At 39.7% G+C, this 17,694-nt stretch overlaps 1 protein-coding gene across 9 annotated transcripts in view; it reads left to right on the top strand.

The window, feature by feature from the left end:
• Window positions 1-17,694, top strand: part of MACROD2 (mono-ADP ribosylhydrolase 2) — an 846,953-nt gene that overhangs the window by 764,142 nt on the left and 65,117 nt on the right. For all 9 annotated transcript variants that reach the window (XM_086879293.1, XM_086879291.1, XM_086879294.1 and 6 more), the window contains 2 exons: window positions 10,847-10,888; window positions 16,998-17,066. In XM_086879293.1, the coding sequence (XP_086735419.1) occupies window positions 10,847-10,888; window positions 16,998-17,066 (111 nt within the window). The remainder of the gene's footprint in view (window positions 1-10,846; window positions 10,889-16,997; window positions 17,067-17,694) is intronic.

Below are 17,694 nucleotides of genomic sequence, written 5' to 3'. Positions count from 1 at the left end.
TTTTCATGGTGGCTGTCATATATTATAAACGGTTTATCTTCAATTGTAATGCTTAAAGTATTTCTAAATCTACCACCTGTTACCAGCGGATTGGAGAGGAGAAACATTTTCTTCCAAAAACTTTTTTTTTGACAAAAATGATGCTATAAAAGAGATGTCCTGTGAAGCTCCAGCATCCAAGGTTATATTACTTCTTGCTACTTCAAACAGAGTAACAAAATTACTTCACTAAAACGTTGCAAAATTTTTTGTAGAAAGGACGTTTGCACTTTCATTAGGCCAGTTGACAGATGGAAGGTGCATGCTTTGAGACTCGTGTCCTTTTAAAGCTAATGAAAGCATGCTGATCCCAAGAAATTTTTTCTTTCTTTTTTTTATGCTTTTTTTTTTCTTTTTTGAGCCATTATCAGTTTGTGTTAGGAAAAAGAGAGAGAGATTGCTTCATCTTGAGAAAACTTTCTATTCCCTCTATTACAGGTTATGATATTTAATGCATTTTCTGCTTTCATCCTGGTTGATGAAAAACACTGTTTCCCCTACCCAAACAATATGGATGAGAGCTACTGCCTTGTAATAATTCTCCTATCACTTGAGGAGGGTGCATAGTATCCCACTTGTGCATAAAATGTGCAAATACATTACAATTGCAGAGGAAATTCATTGTTAAGAGATCTCCCAGGCTTGGAATCAAATTGGAAACTGTCTAAATGGCTGAATGAAGGCCTTTGTATTAAAAAGGCCAATCTCTGCACTAATACGTGAGTGAACTCCTAAGCAGGGGCTTTAATTTCTGTACTGGTACTGAGAGACATCGCACTCTCTGCTTACCATGGCAGACTTCACTGGGGCTGGAGCATTCCTCTGCATGAGCAGAGGAGTCATAAGTTAGCCCTTAGCAAGTAATCCAGTATCAAATGGATAATTCATCTGATAAATTTAGCCTCTCTATTTGCATTTGCAGAGTTCATGAGCCAATTCGTTTCCATAATTCATCACCTGAATGTATTCCACAAAATATTTTTCATGGGCTTTATTTTATTCTGTGGAGAGGTGCCAAGCATTTTACTGGAAGTGCCCAATATCCTTTATGGGAGGTTTCACCTGGGCAGTGATTTGCCTCATAAGTCACAAGGCTCTGGTTTTCTGACTGGTTCAGGCTGGAGTACAAAGGTCACCAGGGCTTGGGGCCCCAAACAAATGTCCCTTAGGGAGTAAGATTTGGGGGAGTTTGATATCTCTTTGTCTTTCTTCTCCTGATCAATAAGGGCTATCCTGAAGGTTTTGGTTGCAGCTGCTTTTCCTGTTTCCATGCAGGTTTTCCAAGTTGTTGTCTTCACAGCTGATGAACGCCTGATCTCACAGGGTGAAACTGGAAGCAGTCAGACCATTGTTATTACTCTCTTCACTGTTTTCCCTCACAAAGCTTGCAAAGTGCTGTGTGCTGTCTTGCTTCCCCAACCCCATAGCTCCAATGGAGCTGTTGTGTTGCTTAGGGGACTCTGATTTCTCTGCCTCATGAAACTTTGGTCTTGTCCCTTGAAGATCCTGCTTGGCTTCTCAGATGGTGACTGTGCCATGACCATCCATCCCTTTCCTTTCCAGAGCTCTGTATCAAGCCATTGAGAGCGCACTGGGGTACCCCTCAGTATTTATGCAGTCACAGCCATCCAGCCTGCTCTGGATTCCATGGCAGCATTTAACATTCCCCTTAGATTTCCCATCTTGTTGGAGTCTTAGGTTGAGGCAGGGATGAGTGAGGATTTTTTGGTGGGTGGAAGGTAGAAGGCAGCAGTCAGTTTGGAGAAGTTGTGGCACACTGATGTTTGCTTGAGGGTGAAAAATGTTCTTTGCATCCCTTTGAACTGTCCTTATACTGAAAGATGTCATACTCAGATGGCTCCTGCAAGGCCCCTTGTTTAAGGATTTAATTCAAAAGAGCTGGGGAGAAGCACAGCCCCCCACTGTTACCCAGTGTAAATATGTTGCTGTAAAAATTGGTTTCAATCCAAAAGTTTAAAATAGCCACAATGTTTAAAATAGCTGTCCATTTTGAAACATCTCTGAAAACAACTTACCTCAGAAAAACTCAAGGTCACTTAAAGCTAAATGTGTTCATAAAACTGTAAACCAAATTTTTTTCTATGACTTTCTGTCTTTATTTGCCATGGTAAGGACTGTGTCAGTCCTACCACTCATTGGGGTTGTCTGTTTTGCCTGTTTGGTCTCAGTGTGGTGCAGGACAGTGATCAAGCAGCAGCTCAGGAGTGGTGCTTAGGGGACAGCTGATGGTTCAGATACTGTTTTCAGCACCTTAGAAGATATGCAGATCAAGAAAGGGTTCCCAGCACCTTCCAACATGGCAGTGGGTTTCCAGTACCTAAAATAAAAAAGTTTATGGGTAGTTTCCCCCTTCCTTTTGAATCGTAATAAAACTTCCTGGTATGATCTCATCGGAGTTACTTTCTGGCCAACTTCTGACACAGAATTGTGTGTTCTCTAGACTTCATGTGTTGCAAGTACTGGACACCTAAAAACATTTGGGAGGCTTGTGATATCCCATCTCTTCTGGATATCCCATCTTTTCTGGTCTGGAAAACCATTTAGCTCCTTATTCCTGATGGCAGCAGTGTCTCAGCTTGGAGCAGGGCAAGGATCAGCAATGGGACCATAACCTATAAAAGTGCTTCTGCTTTTACTTTGCTGAATGGAGCCTCATCTTCTTTGCTTGTTTGCATCTTGTGGGGATTTTTCTTGTCTCCTTTTGTGAGACTGACAACAGAGCCTGCAATCAATCCAGAAGTGTGGGAAAATGGTTGTTTCTATGGATTTGTCCACTCACTCCAAATCCATGAGCTTTCCAGTTCCTGGGAGACACCTGGATAGGAGCTGCATTGAGACAGCAAAGTGGCAGGTGGATGAGAAAGCCCTTGAAGGCACTGGGGTCATTTAGATGCAAGGATCAGGTTGCTGTGCCTGATAACAGCATGGGGGAACACAGGAAGATAATGAGCCTGGTAATTAGAAATATGGAGCAGATATTTACCATCTCTTGTAACACAAGGAGCACAAGGTGTTCTAGGAAATGATCTGGATGAAAACAAGCAAAAGGAAGTAGTTTTTCACCCAACATACAATTAGGATCTAAGAGTACTTGATACAAGGTGCTGCAGAGCCTGTAGGTCGTAAATACAGTTTAAAAAAGGATTAGCTCAACCAACAGAGGACTGGTGCAACAATAGCTATTAATCTTCATGGCCTGTATGTAACCTTAGGCTCAGGAAGTGATTGAGATAGAGAAGTGTGTTGCTGTTCTCTTCTATACTCAGCCCTTCACACGTGGCTGCCTGGGACCAGAAAATGAACAAGCAGCTTTTTCTGTTTAATACATTATGTGAATGTATCTTTGATCAGGGATCTTTTCTTTCTACTCTGTTTGGTATTGTGGCATCTCATTAAAGCATTCAAAATGCATTTTATGTCATCATCAAAAATATGATGTCCTCTCTGGCCACAGACTCCAAATGACTTCATGTGCTCAACTGCTTCTTATTTCCAAGGATGCATTTAAATTTGGGTTTGTCTCATTTGGTTGCCTCTGCCATAGGTTACTGATGAGATGTTGTTAGAGGCTTGTATTTGCAAATGTATGACCATATGCAAAACATGCCATTTTGTGTGTAATTACAAGATTAACATCCAATTTAGCGCTTGTGTAAACAAAACTTTGTTATTTTCAGTATTTTAGGGCAGTGAGGAAATACGGAATAGGTTATTTTTTAAAACCTGATACCTGTTTCCCCAGAGAGTGCCTTGTTCCTTTTATTTAAGGTAGAAGCATCTGGAAAATAGAAGTCCAGATTTGATCCTGTTGTGAGTACCATTTCCTTCACTTGACTAGGGTTGTCCAGTTCCCTCACTGTGGGAACAGCAGTTGCTGCATAGTCTGTGTATGCAGCTGAGGTTCAGATGGTTTGCATGGTACACATTTTACAGCAGATAAATACTGTTCATGAGAGGTCATCCATGTGACGACAAAAAAGCCCCAGTTTCTAACTTCTTAGGAGATTGGTAGTGAGGATTTCTACTTGATATGGCTTCAAAAGCTACAAACACACGCTCTCACATTCTGTGAGGCTCCAGTGTTGTGAGACTACTGTAACTAATCAACACAGGAAGGAAACCAGCACTACTGCTGCGGTATGGCCAGGACATACACACTGTATCAGTGGAAATTTCTCTATAATTAGACAACAAAAATTAATTAAACTTGCTCAGTATCAGGTGGAGGTTCGTGTAGTATGCTCTGTATGCCGGACTGCATGATGAAGGCATAGAAACAGAAGGAAAAGAAGTCCTCTTTTTACTTCCCAAGCAGAAGAATGCACTTCTTTCTGTTAAAGATCTTTCAGGTTTATTTTTTTTTTCTTTATCTTAGGAGCACTGAGGATGAGGAAAAGTTTTATAGAAAATAAAACTTTTTACTAAGAGAGAAGAAAACAGTCAGGCCTGTTTTACCTGATCTTATCTGCCAGAGATTTCCAAATCTGCTTTTCCTTAAAGAAAGGATTGCCCTTTTTTGTGCTATTTTCTGTCACATTTCCCCAGTGGAGAGCTGAGCTGGAGGAATTGAAACAACCAAACGAGCTTGGGAGATCCTGGGTTATTGCAAACCTCACATACATGTTTGGGCTCCAAGAAACCTTTCTATGTGGCTCACTGTGCAACAATAACATTGACTCTTCTGCTGAGGTGGACATAAAGCCTGTACACTGTCATGAAGCTTCTTTTGGGTGTCAGCAGTGGTTGTAAGCCACCAAAAGAAGTGATTTTTCAGTTACTAGGTATTGTAAATAGATATGATAGATTATAAATCTCCCTAAAGCTGTGAAGGTGGTCATGCAGTTGAGTGGCTGAAGATTTGGGATAAAATTCTGGAAAGAAAGATGTGGGAGACAGAAATATGGACAGTGACAACCTGCTTGGTCTTTCCAGCTACTGGAAACCTGATATTATCATGGTTTCAATGGTTTGCCTCAGGTGAGTACCCTTGCCCACACTTCTGGCTGCTCTGAGACTGGACACAAAAAGTTTTTCAAGACTGACCTGAAATGGGATCCATTTTTCTCATAGGTGTCAGACTGCTGTGTTGCTCCTCCTCTGTAGTCCCAGTGGAAATAATATGGGCACATCGTGGAATGCATGCTAGGGAAACGCTTGACTGTAGAAACTTCTTGAGCCAGACCCCTGTTTTTGCACTGCAGATAAGCTCAAGAGGATGCCTGAAGCTTTCAGTGCTGAAATTTGTGGTGTTTCTTTTGGTTCGAGCTTTTATTTTAAGACATCAACACTATGATCACCAGCTTGTCACTTCAGCCTCCTCTACAGCTCTGCCCATCTCGTTGCTCTGTTAGGCAGAGGGGAATGTTCATAAAAGCTGCAGAGGGGATTTTTATCCATTCCTACAGTGCCTTCCCAGTTCTCCCCTGGTTGTGGTCAGGAGGAGCAGACTGAGACATGTAGGTTGACTAGAAATAGGGAAACATCTGGAAATCAGAAAACTGCAGAAAATGCTGAATAAAAATAAAAATCCTGAAGGATGCAATTAGGCAGCTGAGGCAAGATTAGAGGGAGGCAGGGAGGAGCCAGCAGCATGCAGTGCTGCTGGGGAGTGCCAGCAGCCCAGGATGCAGGACCTGAATGTAGACAAAGCAGCAGCCTCCTGCAGCAAGGAGCTGGCTCTCATGTAAGGGCTTCTCAATGCACAGTGTTTGTACAGTGCTGGCTTTCCACATGCTAGCATAAAGGAGAATGCAAATGGAAGCATGAGCAACAAGGAGGAGATGGTTTAATGGCTTTGGGGATTAGTGGCAGTATTTAGAGCCTTTCACCTCTCTGTTCCTAACATAAATCTTAACACAGATTGATGATTTTAGCCATCTGGCTTCTGTTTGCTTGTATGCCACAACTAGGGAGACAGGGAAACAACCTGACCAGCAAGGCAAAAGGCAAAACAAAGGATCTGACAGAAGGCATCCCCTTCTCCTATGTCAGTAAGAGCAGATAAGGTGTAATTATTCCATTTCCCAAAGCTTGGCAGATAACAAGGGAGAGGACAATGACAGAGCCACAGGCATCACTTAGTGCATGACTCTACTAGGGAGCCTGTGGCTTACACAAAAGCTTATGCTTTGAGCACCCAGCTCCCAAATGTAAAGTTCTATGATCTTTAGAGATACAGTTACCCCAGATAACCTAGGAGTTAGAGGGAGACTTTCAATCATAGGTTGACTTTCAACTGTAAATGATTTTATACTTCAGTGGAAACTTCTTCCACCCATCACCCATTTAATACCTTAATTTTATGTAGTATACCTTAACTAGAAAACTGGAAAGGTATAGTATATATAAAGTTTAGTATATGAAACTGGAAAATTTTGCACACATTTTGGGTTATAAGGTTTTCTTGTCTCCTAAGCCTTCTAAATACTGATGGGACTTTTCCTGGGGATGAGTTGACCCTTTCTGATAGTCACTGTCAGTTTTCCTCTCACTCCAGACTGCAGGATCAGTCATTCCTTTTCCAGCAAAGTCATCTTGGTAGAACTTCCTAAAATCCAGGGTTTTAATGGGGAAGCAATGTGAAAGGTCATTGTTCTGCTTCTGCAGCCAGAGGACTAACCAAGTGTGGGTAGATGTGTGCGCTCACTAGAGCATGTTTTACTAGTCAATTATTTTTCAAGAGCTCTCAAGTGAGGGTGAGAGGTACAGAGGATCTCACCTCTGATCTTTCTAGTGGGGGAGTTTGGACAAGAAATATTGACAATATGTGTTTAAGGAAATATTTGCTGCTGTCAAATATTCACTCTAAGGTTCTTCTGTGGTTTTATCCAATTTTGCTTTGGGATTGACTGTCTGTGGTGCATATATCAAATATTTTCTAAGGCTTCCTCTAGATGGAGTAAGAAATTGTACAGGGAAAATGAAAAAAAATTTAAAAAACAGAACAATCAAAAGAAAAACAAGAGTAGGTATGACAAATCTAATTCATGGTAATCTTGGCACTGATTTTGCTTTATATTAGGTATGTAGAACTTCAGTAAGAAAAAATATTTTTACTTATTCAGAACTAGTAACCAAAAAACTGCTCTTAATATCTTTTTTTTCGGGGGGTAAGTGAATGCATTTTGAACATAGACTTTTAAACCACTGGTTTTTATCTCAAATAATTGGTTTTGGCATAGAGCTCTGCCAGCTAAACATGGTGTTTATCACTTCAGCCAGCCACACCAAGGTCAGTGAAAGAGAATGTTTTATATTTAACAGGGAAATGCTTCCACCAGATGGATTAATAGTGTGAGAATAATAATTACAGAGACATGAAGTGGCTGGGGATTGCTGCGTGCCAAAGCGAAACTCAGATTCGTACCTAGATTGGTGTAAATTTTTCAAAGGCAGCACAATGACTCAGAGATGTGTCACCAAGTTATTGGGAGCCCAACTTCCATTTTCAGAAATGATATAGAGACTTCACTGCCTTTCAGCAAGCCTTAAGTACTTTTTCCCAGAAAAAACCCCAGCCTTTAGTTCACAATTAGATCACAAAAGCAGTCTTTGCCTCTTCATAATTATATTGTGTAATGACTTCCCTACTTTTTAATAACATCAGATTTCTTGTCTGTGTCCATTATCACTAGCTTAGAAACTATTCCGTTGCTTTGGGAATTTCATATTCCAAGTCACTTACAGAACTATAATTAAGAACTTCCACAGAAGACCAGGTGATATATGTATGTTAAGATTCTGCTGATTTAGTGTCATATCTTAGATTAATTTGAAACCTTATCATGCTGGTTTCATTATAAATGCTTCCATGGAAAGAACATGTTATTGGAAGCTGAATAATTAATAATCTCTATGTTGCCAAATATTTTCTGAGCAGTTTGTTGAAGAATAGCAGAACACCAGTAGAAAATCCTGGCTCTGTTGAAGCCAATGACAGAATTCCCATAGGCTTTAACAATATTTGTCATTTTCTTATCTTAAAAATTACTTGTCAAAGTTCCTTAAGGTAGTGTGTATGTTGGGGGTTAGGATTTTTTCATTTTGTTTTCTTACTTATGGAATTTTCTCTCATTTGTTGCTAAGAAACAATAACAACTGGTACAGATGAGAGACAAAGGATGTAGTCACAGAGGAGAGGTGCAGCTGGCTGCTGCTCCCTTACCTGAGGGGTTTTCTCTTGGGAAGGCCAGAGTTATCCTGAGATTTTGGGCTGGGGGAAGGGGTTGGGCACAGTCTCTAGCTTGCTCTCACTCTCGAGGAGGGGAGAGAGGCTGTGGTCACTGTGAGGAGAATTCCCCACCACTGCGGGGTTCTGTCTCCTGCTGTGTTTTACCATGAGTGGAGCTCTGTTCCTAAGAGCGGCCGATGCACTGGGACCTTACTAACACCTGGCCTCTCTAGGAAGGACCCTCACCATCTGCTCTGGTGCCTCGGGAAAACTGGGCACCCTGAGCCCTCCCCGACCTGAGGGAGCCCTTCTGGCCATGTCCAGGAGCCGGACTGTGGCTGCCCAGCTGCAGCTTCTCTGCCACTGCTCCGGGTTTTTCACTACACTGTAACCCCACACCCCCTGCCTGCTAGGACCACCCGAGGTTCCATCTTGCTGTTTCCAAGCTTCCTGCTGCAGCTCATTTCACCATCTGAAGGGGCACCGGGACCGGCTGTCCCTGGGTTTTTGCAAAGGAAGCTCCTTTTCCATCCCTTCCGCCGGCCCTGCCCGCCATGCCCGTGTGAGGGAACGCGGGCGAGCTGGCGGCACAGCGCCCCCTGGCGGCGCGGGGGAACCATCGCACCCGCCCTGCCCGGCCGGGAGCCACCAGCGCCCCTGGCGGCTGCGAGCGGAACTGCAGCCAGGGGAAAGCGCCCGCGGCCGGGAGAGCCTGGGACTGCCTTTGTGGTTCCGCTTGTTGGCACTGCCGGCCCTGCTTGTCTGCCTTGTTATATATCTATTTATACTCTAAAAAGAAGTGTTTTTTCCCTTTTCCCATATCTTCGTCTGCGAGGCCCTTAATTTCAAGTTATTATAATAATTGGGAGGGAAGGGCTCACATTTTCCTTTCCAAAGGAGGTTCCTGCCTTCCTTGGCAGACACCTGTCTTTGAAATCACGATAGTGTACAGATTTATATTTGTACAGTAGAGGCCTGTGTGCCTTTTTCACCTCCAAAGAATTGTTTGAAGAATAAGGAAAAAGGAAGTAAAATATGCAGTGAATTTTTTCAGTCCTTTGGGCCAGGATAAAGTGTACTCAAGAGAAATGTAATCTGCTGTTGTTTACTGCTTTCTGAAAGTTCTGCCCTCCAGATCATGTCTGAATGAGAGGAAAAGGAGAGAAGAGTGGATGCAGATCCATGCACTGAAGATTCAGAAGCATGAAAATTCTCACACTCTTGACTTCAATGCTTATAATGAATTATAATTCCAAGTAGAGGCCTCTATTATTAACATTTTTTTCTGTTCTCATGCTACTTACAGTAAATTTTCAGGCTCCAAATCTTGGTGAGACCAGAGCCTAATTCTCACAGCCAGTCGCAGCATGTGGATCTCAGCAGAGTTTCTGATGTGAAGTTCTAACCCTGTAAATTTGGACCTAAATACTACTGTTAGCTTCCATTAGCATTGCTTAATATATTGCAAAGCTCCTTTGAGTTCATACGGTGGCCAGTCATAATATGCATATATGCCAGTTTGAGAGATACTAAGCCTCAGACAAAAGTTGTGGGCTTGCTATAGAATTTTCATATGTCCATATCATAGAATCATAGAATGACTGGTTGGAAGGGACATGAAAGACCATCTGATTCCAACCCACCCTGCCATGGGCTGGAATACCTTCCACTTGAATACCTCCAAGAACTTCCAGGGACAGGGTATCCACAACTTCTCTGTCAACTTGTTCTACTGCCTCAGTGCACTCACAGTGAGGAATTTCTTCCCAATATCTCATTTAAATGAGCCCTGTGATAATTTAAAGATATTCCCTCTTGTCATGTCACTATAGGCTCTGGTAAAATGTCCATCAGCAGCCCCATTTAAAAGAATATAAATGGAGTCTGTATGTATCAGGAACATAATTGACATAAATGTCTGTGATCTCCATTACATGACTGAGACTCTGGAACACTGAATAACCACAATGTTAATTAAGGCTATTATTTTTTATTTTTTTTCTAATTCAGCAAAACACCTTGGAAAAAAATTCCTTTGCTACCAATATGGAACTTTTTGCTAAACTAATCTGCTTTCCTTTTCTCTCATTTTAAGCTTAAAAATGATCTCTTCCTAACTAGCCCAAGTTTGGTCTTTGCAGATTAATTTTGTTCTTAAACCAATTTGCCTATCTGGCAAATAATTAGTAACTTCTTCATATGATTTTTCTAGTAGGGTAGCTAGTTCTCTTCTTAGCATAGCCAGCTGTTACAGGGAAACAAAGCAAATTGAAATTCGTCAAGTAAACCAAAATCTCTGAAGGAAAGAGAATGGAATTTCATATAATTTCACATTATAACTATTTTTATTTGCAGAATTTAAGTTATGCAGACTTTTATTCCCTGTCGTTATTCCCTGCATTACCTGTATCTGGTGATAACCAGTATCAAAACCTCCTTCCCCATCCAGCTCCAGATTTCACTACAAAATGTTACACAGGAGGAGGCAAACTAAGATATGGGCATTTGAAACATGATACATGAAACAAGATATTCTATTTGAAACATGGAATATTTCATTTTAGATGTTTGCTGCTATTCCCAGTAACCTTTTTCTTTCAATTTGTTTTTTGACAGGTGATGCTAATGAAGAAGGGGCTCAGCTGAGTGAAGAGAGAGGTGAGTTAAGAATATTCTATGCTAAAATATATCACTTCTCTGAAACGTAAGCCAAACTGAAAAAATTCTAGAAATTAATTGCCTTAGTTGAGATAAGCAGTGCTAATCATTATTGCCAATGTTGCAACAGTCATCTCTGGTTTTTACACAAAATTAGGGTGAAACATCCCTGATAATAAATAGTGCATGGCAAGACCAGCTGAGACTACTTTTTTTAATGTCATCATCTTATAAGCCTCTAGGCAATATTTCATTGCTTTTTTATCATGAGCTAGTTTGAACATGAAGGGGAAATAATAACAATTCTTCAGTCTATTTATCTGTAAAAACTGTGAACAGAGCAATTCTTGAGTCATTTGCCATTCTGAACAGTGGCAGTGATATGTTTGCAATGAAAACAGTAGAAAAACTCTCCCAGAAACTCTTAAATACACTGAGCTTGGTCAGACAGTGGTTCAGAGGATTTTTTCCTGGTCCTCACAGTTTGCTGATTAAAACAGGTGTCACTGTTTAAGGTTTGTGGATGACATAAAATGGAAATGATTAATAGGTATTAATAGGAAGAAAGGCCATAGGAACAAGAAAAGGAGAGGACAGAGGATTAGATAATTGCCATGAGGACAAAAGCTTCCATTCAGGAGATTTTTGCCAGTTTTTTTGAGAAAGCTTCATCCAGTTGATCAGTTTTTTTGTAACAGACTTCCACCAGAGCACCTTCTGATACTTTCCCTGCTGACCTCACCTTGAGGTCCTCAGTGAACATCTCCTGTTCTATATGGATTTCTGTGCAGTGCATCTCCTTTTATGTGCAGAGTAGCTCCCTATACTCCTCTGCTTTTCCTTCCAAACCAGCTAATACCCCAAGGTCTCTGTGACCCTGATCCCATCGTGGTCCACTGACTGTGCAGGAACATGCAGCTCTCTTTATGAAAACATGCAAGGTCAGAAAGGAGTGCCACATGGGGAGAGGCAGGGATATACCAGCCAGAAAACAGATGTAAAAGCTTTTGAAGCAGTATCTTGACTACTTAAATTGTCAAGATTGGCCTAAAGACAAATGGATTATGATCATTTATGCAACCACTTAATTACCTGAGAAATTAGAAATACTTGAAGAATGGTGCATATACATAAGTGTGAAAACACAGATATGTGTTATACTGATGGATTAGAACATTCTTTTGTGGCTGTTCTGGCCTGTTGATTTTATTACATATGATTGTAATTACGTTTTGGTGTCAAGATTACTGGATAGGAACTTTTAGTAATTTTAATATAGTTAGTGTGATTGATATAGTCATATGAACATACATAAAAGTAAAAAAAAAAAAGCCCATCATTATATAACAAACATTTGCCAAAGATAATGCTACAGTTAAATTTCTAGTATTCATCTAACATTTCCAGTTAAATATTTTATTATATAAATAAACAGCCACCGGCAGTGGCTGGTCCCAGGGCCCAGACCAGGTGTTCCCCAGCAGGGCACAGGCTGCTCCCAGGTCCTGGCATTGCATGCTGTCACTTTGAGCTCCCAAGAAGCAGAGAAGCAAACCAGTAAGCTCCAGTCACAGTGCCAAAGGAAAAAAAAAAAAAAAGCAAACAAACTGATAAAAAACACACTGCAAATGAGTATCTCTCAGAGCAATAATGTGGCCTGGCCATGGGGAACGAAATCGTGCTACTGGAAGGAAGCAACTGTCCTCCCTAACTCCTGCAGGAAATCCCAGGCTGGCTCTGACCCATTGCTGCATTGGATACTCCCAGAGCTGGGGGAGCAGAGGGGTAAGGAGGCAGCAACAACAGCAGACACAAAAGCAGAAACAAAAATGGGTATGGGACAAAAAAAACATCTCCAAGACAATCTACTGCATAATATCCATTAATATTTATATTCATTGTATAAAATCAACAAGCAGGAATGACCGTTTTGGTGAGTTTATGACATAACATCACTGCTTATACTAGAATAAGAAGAAATGTTTTAAAATAAAAATAATCCACTCTTGTTAAATATGCACACTCAAACCCACTCTTCTAATGGCATTTAACTCACAGCCTTTTAACCCATCAGTCTGTTATTCTGGATGCTGAGTCTTGTAGCAGTTGCTGGCTTAACAGCACCACTTAATTTGAAGTGCTTTGAGGTTATCATGTGTCATAGAGTTGGTGTTAGAAGGGTTTGAGTCAAAAGGGCAGATATAGAAATAGCAGGTCCAGACCTGTGCAGGTCTACATCTCAGCTTTGCTTTGTGAATGATTTCCTACATAGCCCAAAACAAGGACCAGATGACCCAGTACTTAGTCTTTCCTGAGTGTTTTCATTTCCTCTTTTTCTTTTGCCTTTTTTTTTTCCCTAATGGTAAGAGAATTGACTTATGTCAGCACATAATAACATTATTACGTGCTGACATAAGTCAATTCTCTTACCAATGCCATTAAAAAAAAACAAAACCAAACAAAAAAAATCACTCAGGAAAAACTTTCAGCTCTGAATCTGAATCTCTATTGTCCCTCAATCTGTTCAGCTTCATTCTCTGCCAGGTACCGAAGCCTTTTGACCTCATCTCTATGTCTGTTGCCACACTACTGTCATTTCCCATCAAGTAGTTGCTCCTAATAAATGTCCTGCTGGTTATCCTATTTTTATCCTGATCATTGTAATTAATCATCTATTCATTACTTAGAAGCCACAGCTAGTTAAAACAAGACGAAGGATCTCATTCACACTAACAGGGCTTAATAACACCCTATTACAATCAAGACACATGAACGCAGATTTTTTTTGCATGTTCCATTTTAGCACACCTTTACACTTGGAGATTGTTTTTTGGAGGAAGACTATCTTTTTTCCTGAAATGAAAACAGCAATCACTTGTAACAAGGCAAATTTGGGAGTTGTGAAGGATTTTGGATATAGATTACTTGGAGACTTAAATTATTTGCTCACCCTCTGAATAAGCCTAAAGAAAAAATATGTCTCCCAGTAGTAGAGCTCAGAAATGTTTTTGTACAAATGATCACAATTAGAAAAACTTTCAATATGATCAGTTCAAACACCTGTCCAGGTGTGTTACTTTTAAAAATAAATTAGTAGACAAAATTTCTGTAATATTTGGCTCACTGTTTGGAAGGACATACACACTGCTAGAGAGCAGAAAGGGTTAAAAGTTGTATTTTGACCATGGTAAACACAGATCCTTTTTGATCTCTGAAATAAGGGATAACTGCTAAAAAATAGTGAAATTGTGATTGAAAGCTTGTTCTCCTGGGACACTGCCTTTACATCCTTTTGTGAGCATTTTGAAGGCTCTTTATAGAGTGCAAAAATATGGTTTCTTCTGAGATAGAAATAGTTCTGACTTCTCTGAATGTACACCTCCTCCCTCTCCATCTTTGAGCTGTCAATTAAGATGTTTGTTATATTATCTAATGTATTCAAATAGTCCTGAAAGACCAGTCTGGACATTTGCACTTTAACTTGGTTGACATTTGATCTGTGGGACTGAAGGAAACTTCACAGATTGATTAGATGATAAAATTCCTCAGTAGAGGGGCAAGTGTTGATTGAAGCATTCCTATTGATTCAGTCCCCTAATGTGAATTAATCTCAAACAAAAAAGAAAACATGGCAGGTGGTTCAGAGTGGCATTTGAACCAAAGAAACCATATGTTGATATGATCCACTATAAATATTCAAGTTATTTTTTAAAAGAAAGTGAGAACATTGGCGTGAAGAAGTCTTCACAAGTCTGGTTATTTTCAGGATCTCTCTTTTGTATTAGAGTTCTTGTTGAATGATATCAGCATTGCTCCTCAGCCCCTTAAAGGGTTGACAAAGCATGTCTTTATTTGTCAGGTTTTATTTGTCCTTTATTTTTCCTCATGGATTTTCTTGTGGTTACTCCTGCGTTCTTCACTCTAGAAAGAAATTCATTTTAGCACTTGAAAACTCTTGTTTTCCTCAAAATAATGTGTTTGAATTTCAAAATCAGATGAGCAAACATGATGACATGACATATGTCCTGTATTAAGTGCTCTCAGGAACAGTCTACCACCTGGTATTGAGCCAAACCTCAAGGCTTGTTCTACTTTGCAGTAACTGGCTTTATTTACTGATTGCTAAGGGCTCTTTGTACTCTGAGCTCTATGTAGTTCTAGAAAGAAGTCTAAATTCCCTTCTAGTAGAAATTTATAAGAGCAATGTTCAGTTTGGCCTTTTATTTTTATAATGCTCTTTCATTAAAATTAAGAAAGTGAGATAGAATTTAATTACTCACATACAGATCTCCATTTTGGAATTTTTGCTGACATTTTGAGCTGTCCTGCCACCTTCCCAATCCATGGCTTTTCTAGATTTTTTTGTGCATAAGTATGCTAGAATAACCAAGAGGGCATCAGAGGTTATTTCTGTGTTCCCTGGGCTCCATGCAAAGCCAATGATTGACTCCATTTTTGTCTTTTGAAAGAACACAATATTCTCAGAGTTACAGAATATCCTGAATTGAAGTGACCCACAAAGAACCGTGACTCCAACTACCCCTTGAACCTGCGAGTTCCTTTTTCACATGCTAACTACTTTCATACCTCCTGTTTCAAAATTTTCAGCATTTTGGTTCTAGATATATGTAATTGTGGAAGGGTAGAAGAAAAAGGGGAAGAATGTATGGCTCTTAGCAAAGCCAAGTCCTTCATGTGAGCTGGGCATCTGATAGTCAAGAGCTGTTTAAAACTCCAGCAACATAAAGAATAGATGATTGTGGGGCATTTATGTGACAGCAGGAGAGATCCTGGGAGTCTTTGAAACACTTAACCAATTTTTGAAACATGTGTAGATAGTTTTTTCCCAGTTGTTAATTAGCTAATCAGTTTTAAGTAATAACATGATTCTTATTTGCTAACGGCAACAGCAATAAGGGTGAATCATGAGAGGTCATATGTCTTCCTAAATTTCCCAGTTACAAGTGGTCAAAGTTTATTTCCAGCACACACAAAAGTGTAGGTTTTTTTGCTTCTCCTGCACCCAAGCCCTGAGTTAGCCACAAGGAATCAGGAGGTTTGACAGAAAGTCAAATGACAGAAAGCCATTTTCTCATCATGGTTGAATACATTCAGTGGGCGCAATGAATTGAGTTTTAATTGTCTGTCAGTTGCTGCTTTCGTGGTTAAGCAACAGTGTTTAAAGAATGTTTTAATTAGGGAGCCTGCTTGCATGAAATGTCTTAATTTATGAATACCTTTTATGCTTAATTTCCAGCTTGGCCTCCCTTTTTATTAACAGGCTTTGTCTGCTGCCAGTTTGTGCCTTGAGGTGTGTCATAGCAAACAAACAATAATATAATTTTTGTTAGGATGACAGGATATTTTGAAAATGTTGTAGAAAAAGTTCAGAATATTCAAAGTTTAACCAGCTGATATAAAACACTGTGTGCTTCAGTCCATATAAGCAAGAGAGATCTCACATTTAATTGGCCTCAATTACTTCTTTTGCTCCCTTTCCTCCAGCTTGATATTGCCTACTGTCTGAAAGGCTGGAATGGATTTTTGTTCAACCCAAACATTTCTGTCTTGCAAAGCTTTAATTTCCTTAACTTCACTATCAAATTTGTTTACCTACCTTTCATTTAATTATTAATTTCAGTCTGTATTAATTTGTTGTTGTGTTAAAACAGTGAATGGAGAATTGAGCTGAGAGAAAAAAAAATAATCTGTTATTTAGTATTATTCGTTAATTATTTCTCCACAGTTCCATAATGCAGTATAATAAATATTATGTTTACAACTACAAATTAAAACATTATTTGGGTGAGGGTTATGATTATTGTTTCTGTAGTGCTTGTGAAGCACTATGTTATTTCAGTATGAGCTTTCTTCACTTCCATCCTGTGAAAGTCAAAGAAAGTTCAGTCCATGCTGAAAGACACATATGTATAATAAATTTCATAAGAGATGATGCAGTACTTAATTTAAATAACAGAAAGATAAGCATTGAGTACTGAATGGAGTGCTGAGATAAAACATACAGTTGTGATATCACTCATGGTAATATCTGATACAATGAAAACATTTTCAAATAATATATGTAACTTATAATTTTTTATGTTTACAGAAGGCCTGTCTCCATCTCCCACAAAGAGCAAAGAGGAGCAGCCTGAGGACCTGCAGGATGATGCTGAAGGTATGTGGTCTCACAACTTCTCAGGGATATTAATCAATTCCCATTTTGAGGAAAAGTTTGTTTTGAATTTTTGAGAAAGAACTGGAAAACTTTCAGTTAAGAATGTTCTTTGCATACACTTGGAGAGTTCTTTGTGGCTTAGATAAAGGGATTATAAATCTTCTGAAGTATATTTCATCCTAAGGTAGATTCACAATTACAAACCCTATTTTTATGTGATGGGATACTGATTATTGCTGATACACCTTAATAAATTGCTGCTGTTTTATCTCTAACCAGTTCTGACTTAAATGAAAAAGCCCAATCCATGTTGTGTGGGGCTTGGTTTGTTTAACTGATTGGTTAAGTTGGTCAGGTACCTCCTGCTAAACACAGAGCAATATAATCATCACTTTCATTTTCTACAAGAAATTTTTGCTGTTTTCCTTTTTACAATGTTGATGTTTCTAGACCTTACACAGTGTATTACATCCCTCCACAGTTAGAAGTCACAGGTGATTAACATAATGCCTATAGTGCTGTTCCTCTGAGATGCCATCCTCCACCTGAGTCTGCTCAGGGAAACTTGGCCATGTTATGGTCATAAACGTGGTCTATGCTGTTCTAAAACTGGATCAAAGTATATTTT

Source organism: Cyanistes caeruleus, chromosome 2, assembly GCF_971803275.1.
Source record: "Cyanistes caeruleus chromosome 2, bCyaCae1.hap1.1, whole genome shotgun sequence".
Lineage (NCBI taxonomy): Eukaryota > Metazoa > Chordata > Aves > Passeriformes > Paridae > Cyanistes > Cyanistes caeruleus.
Note: the sequence above shows the minus strand (reverse complement) of the source record. Positions and strands in the feature narration are given on the sequence as shown.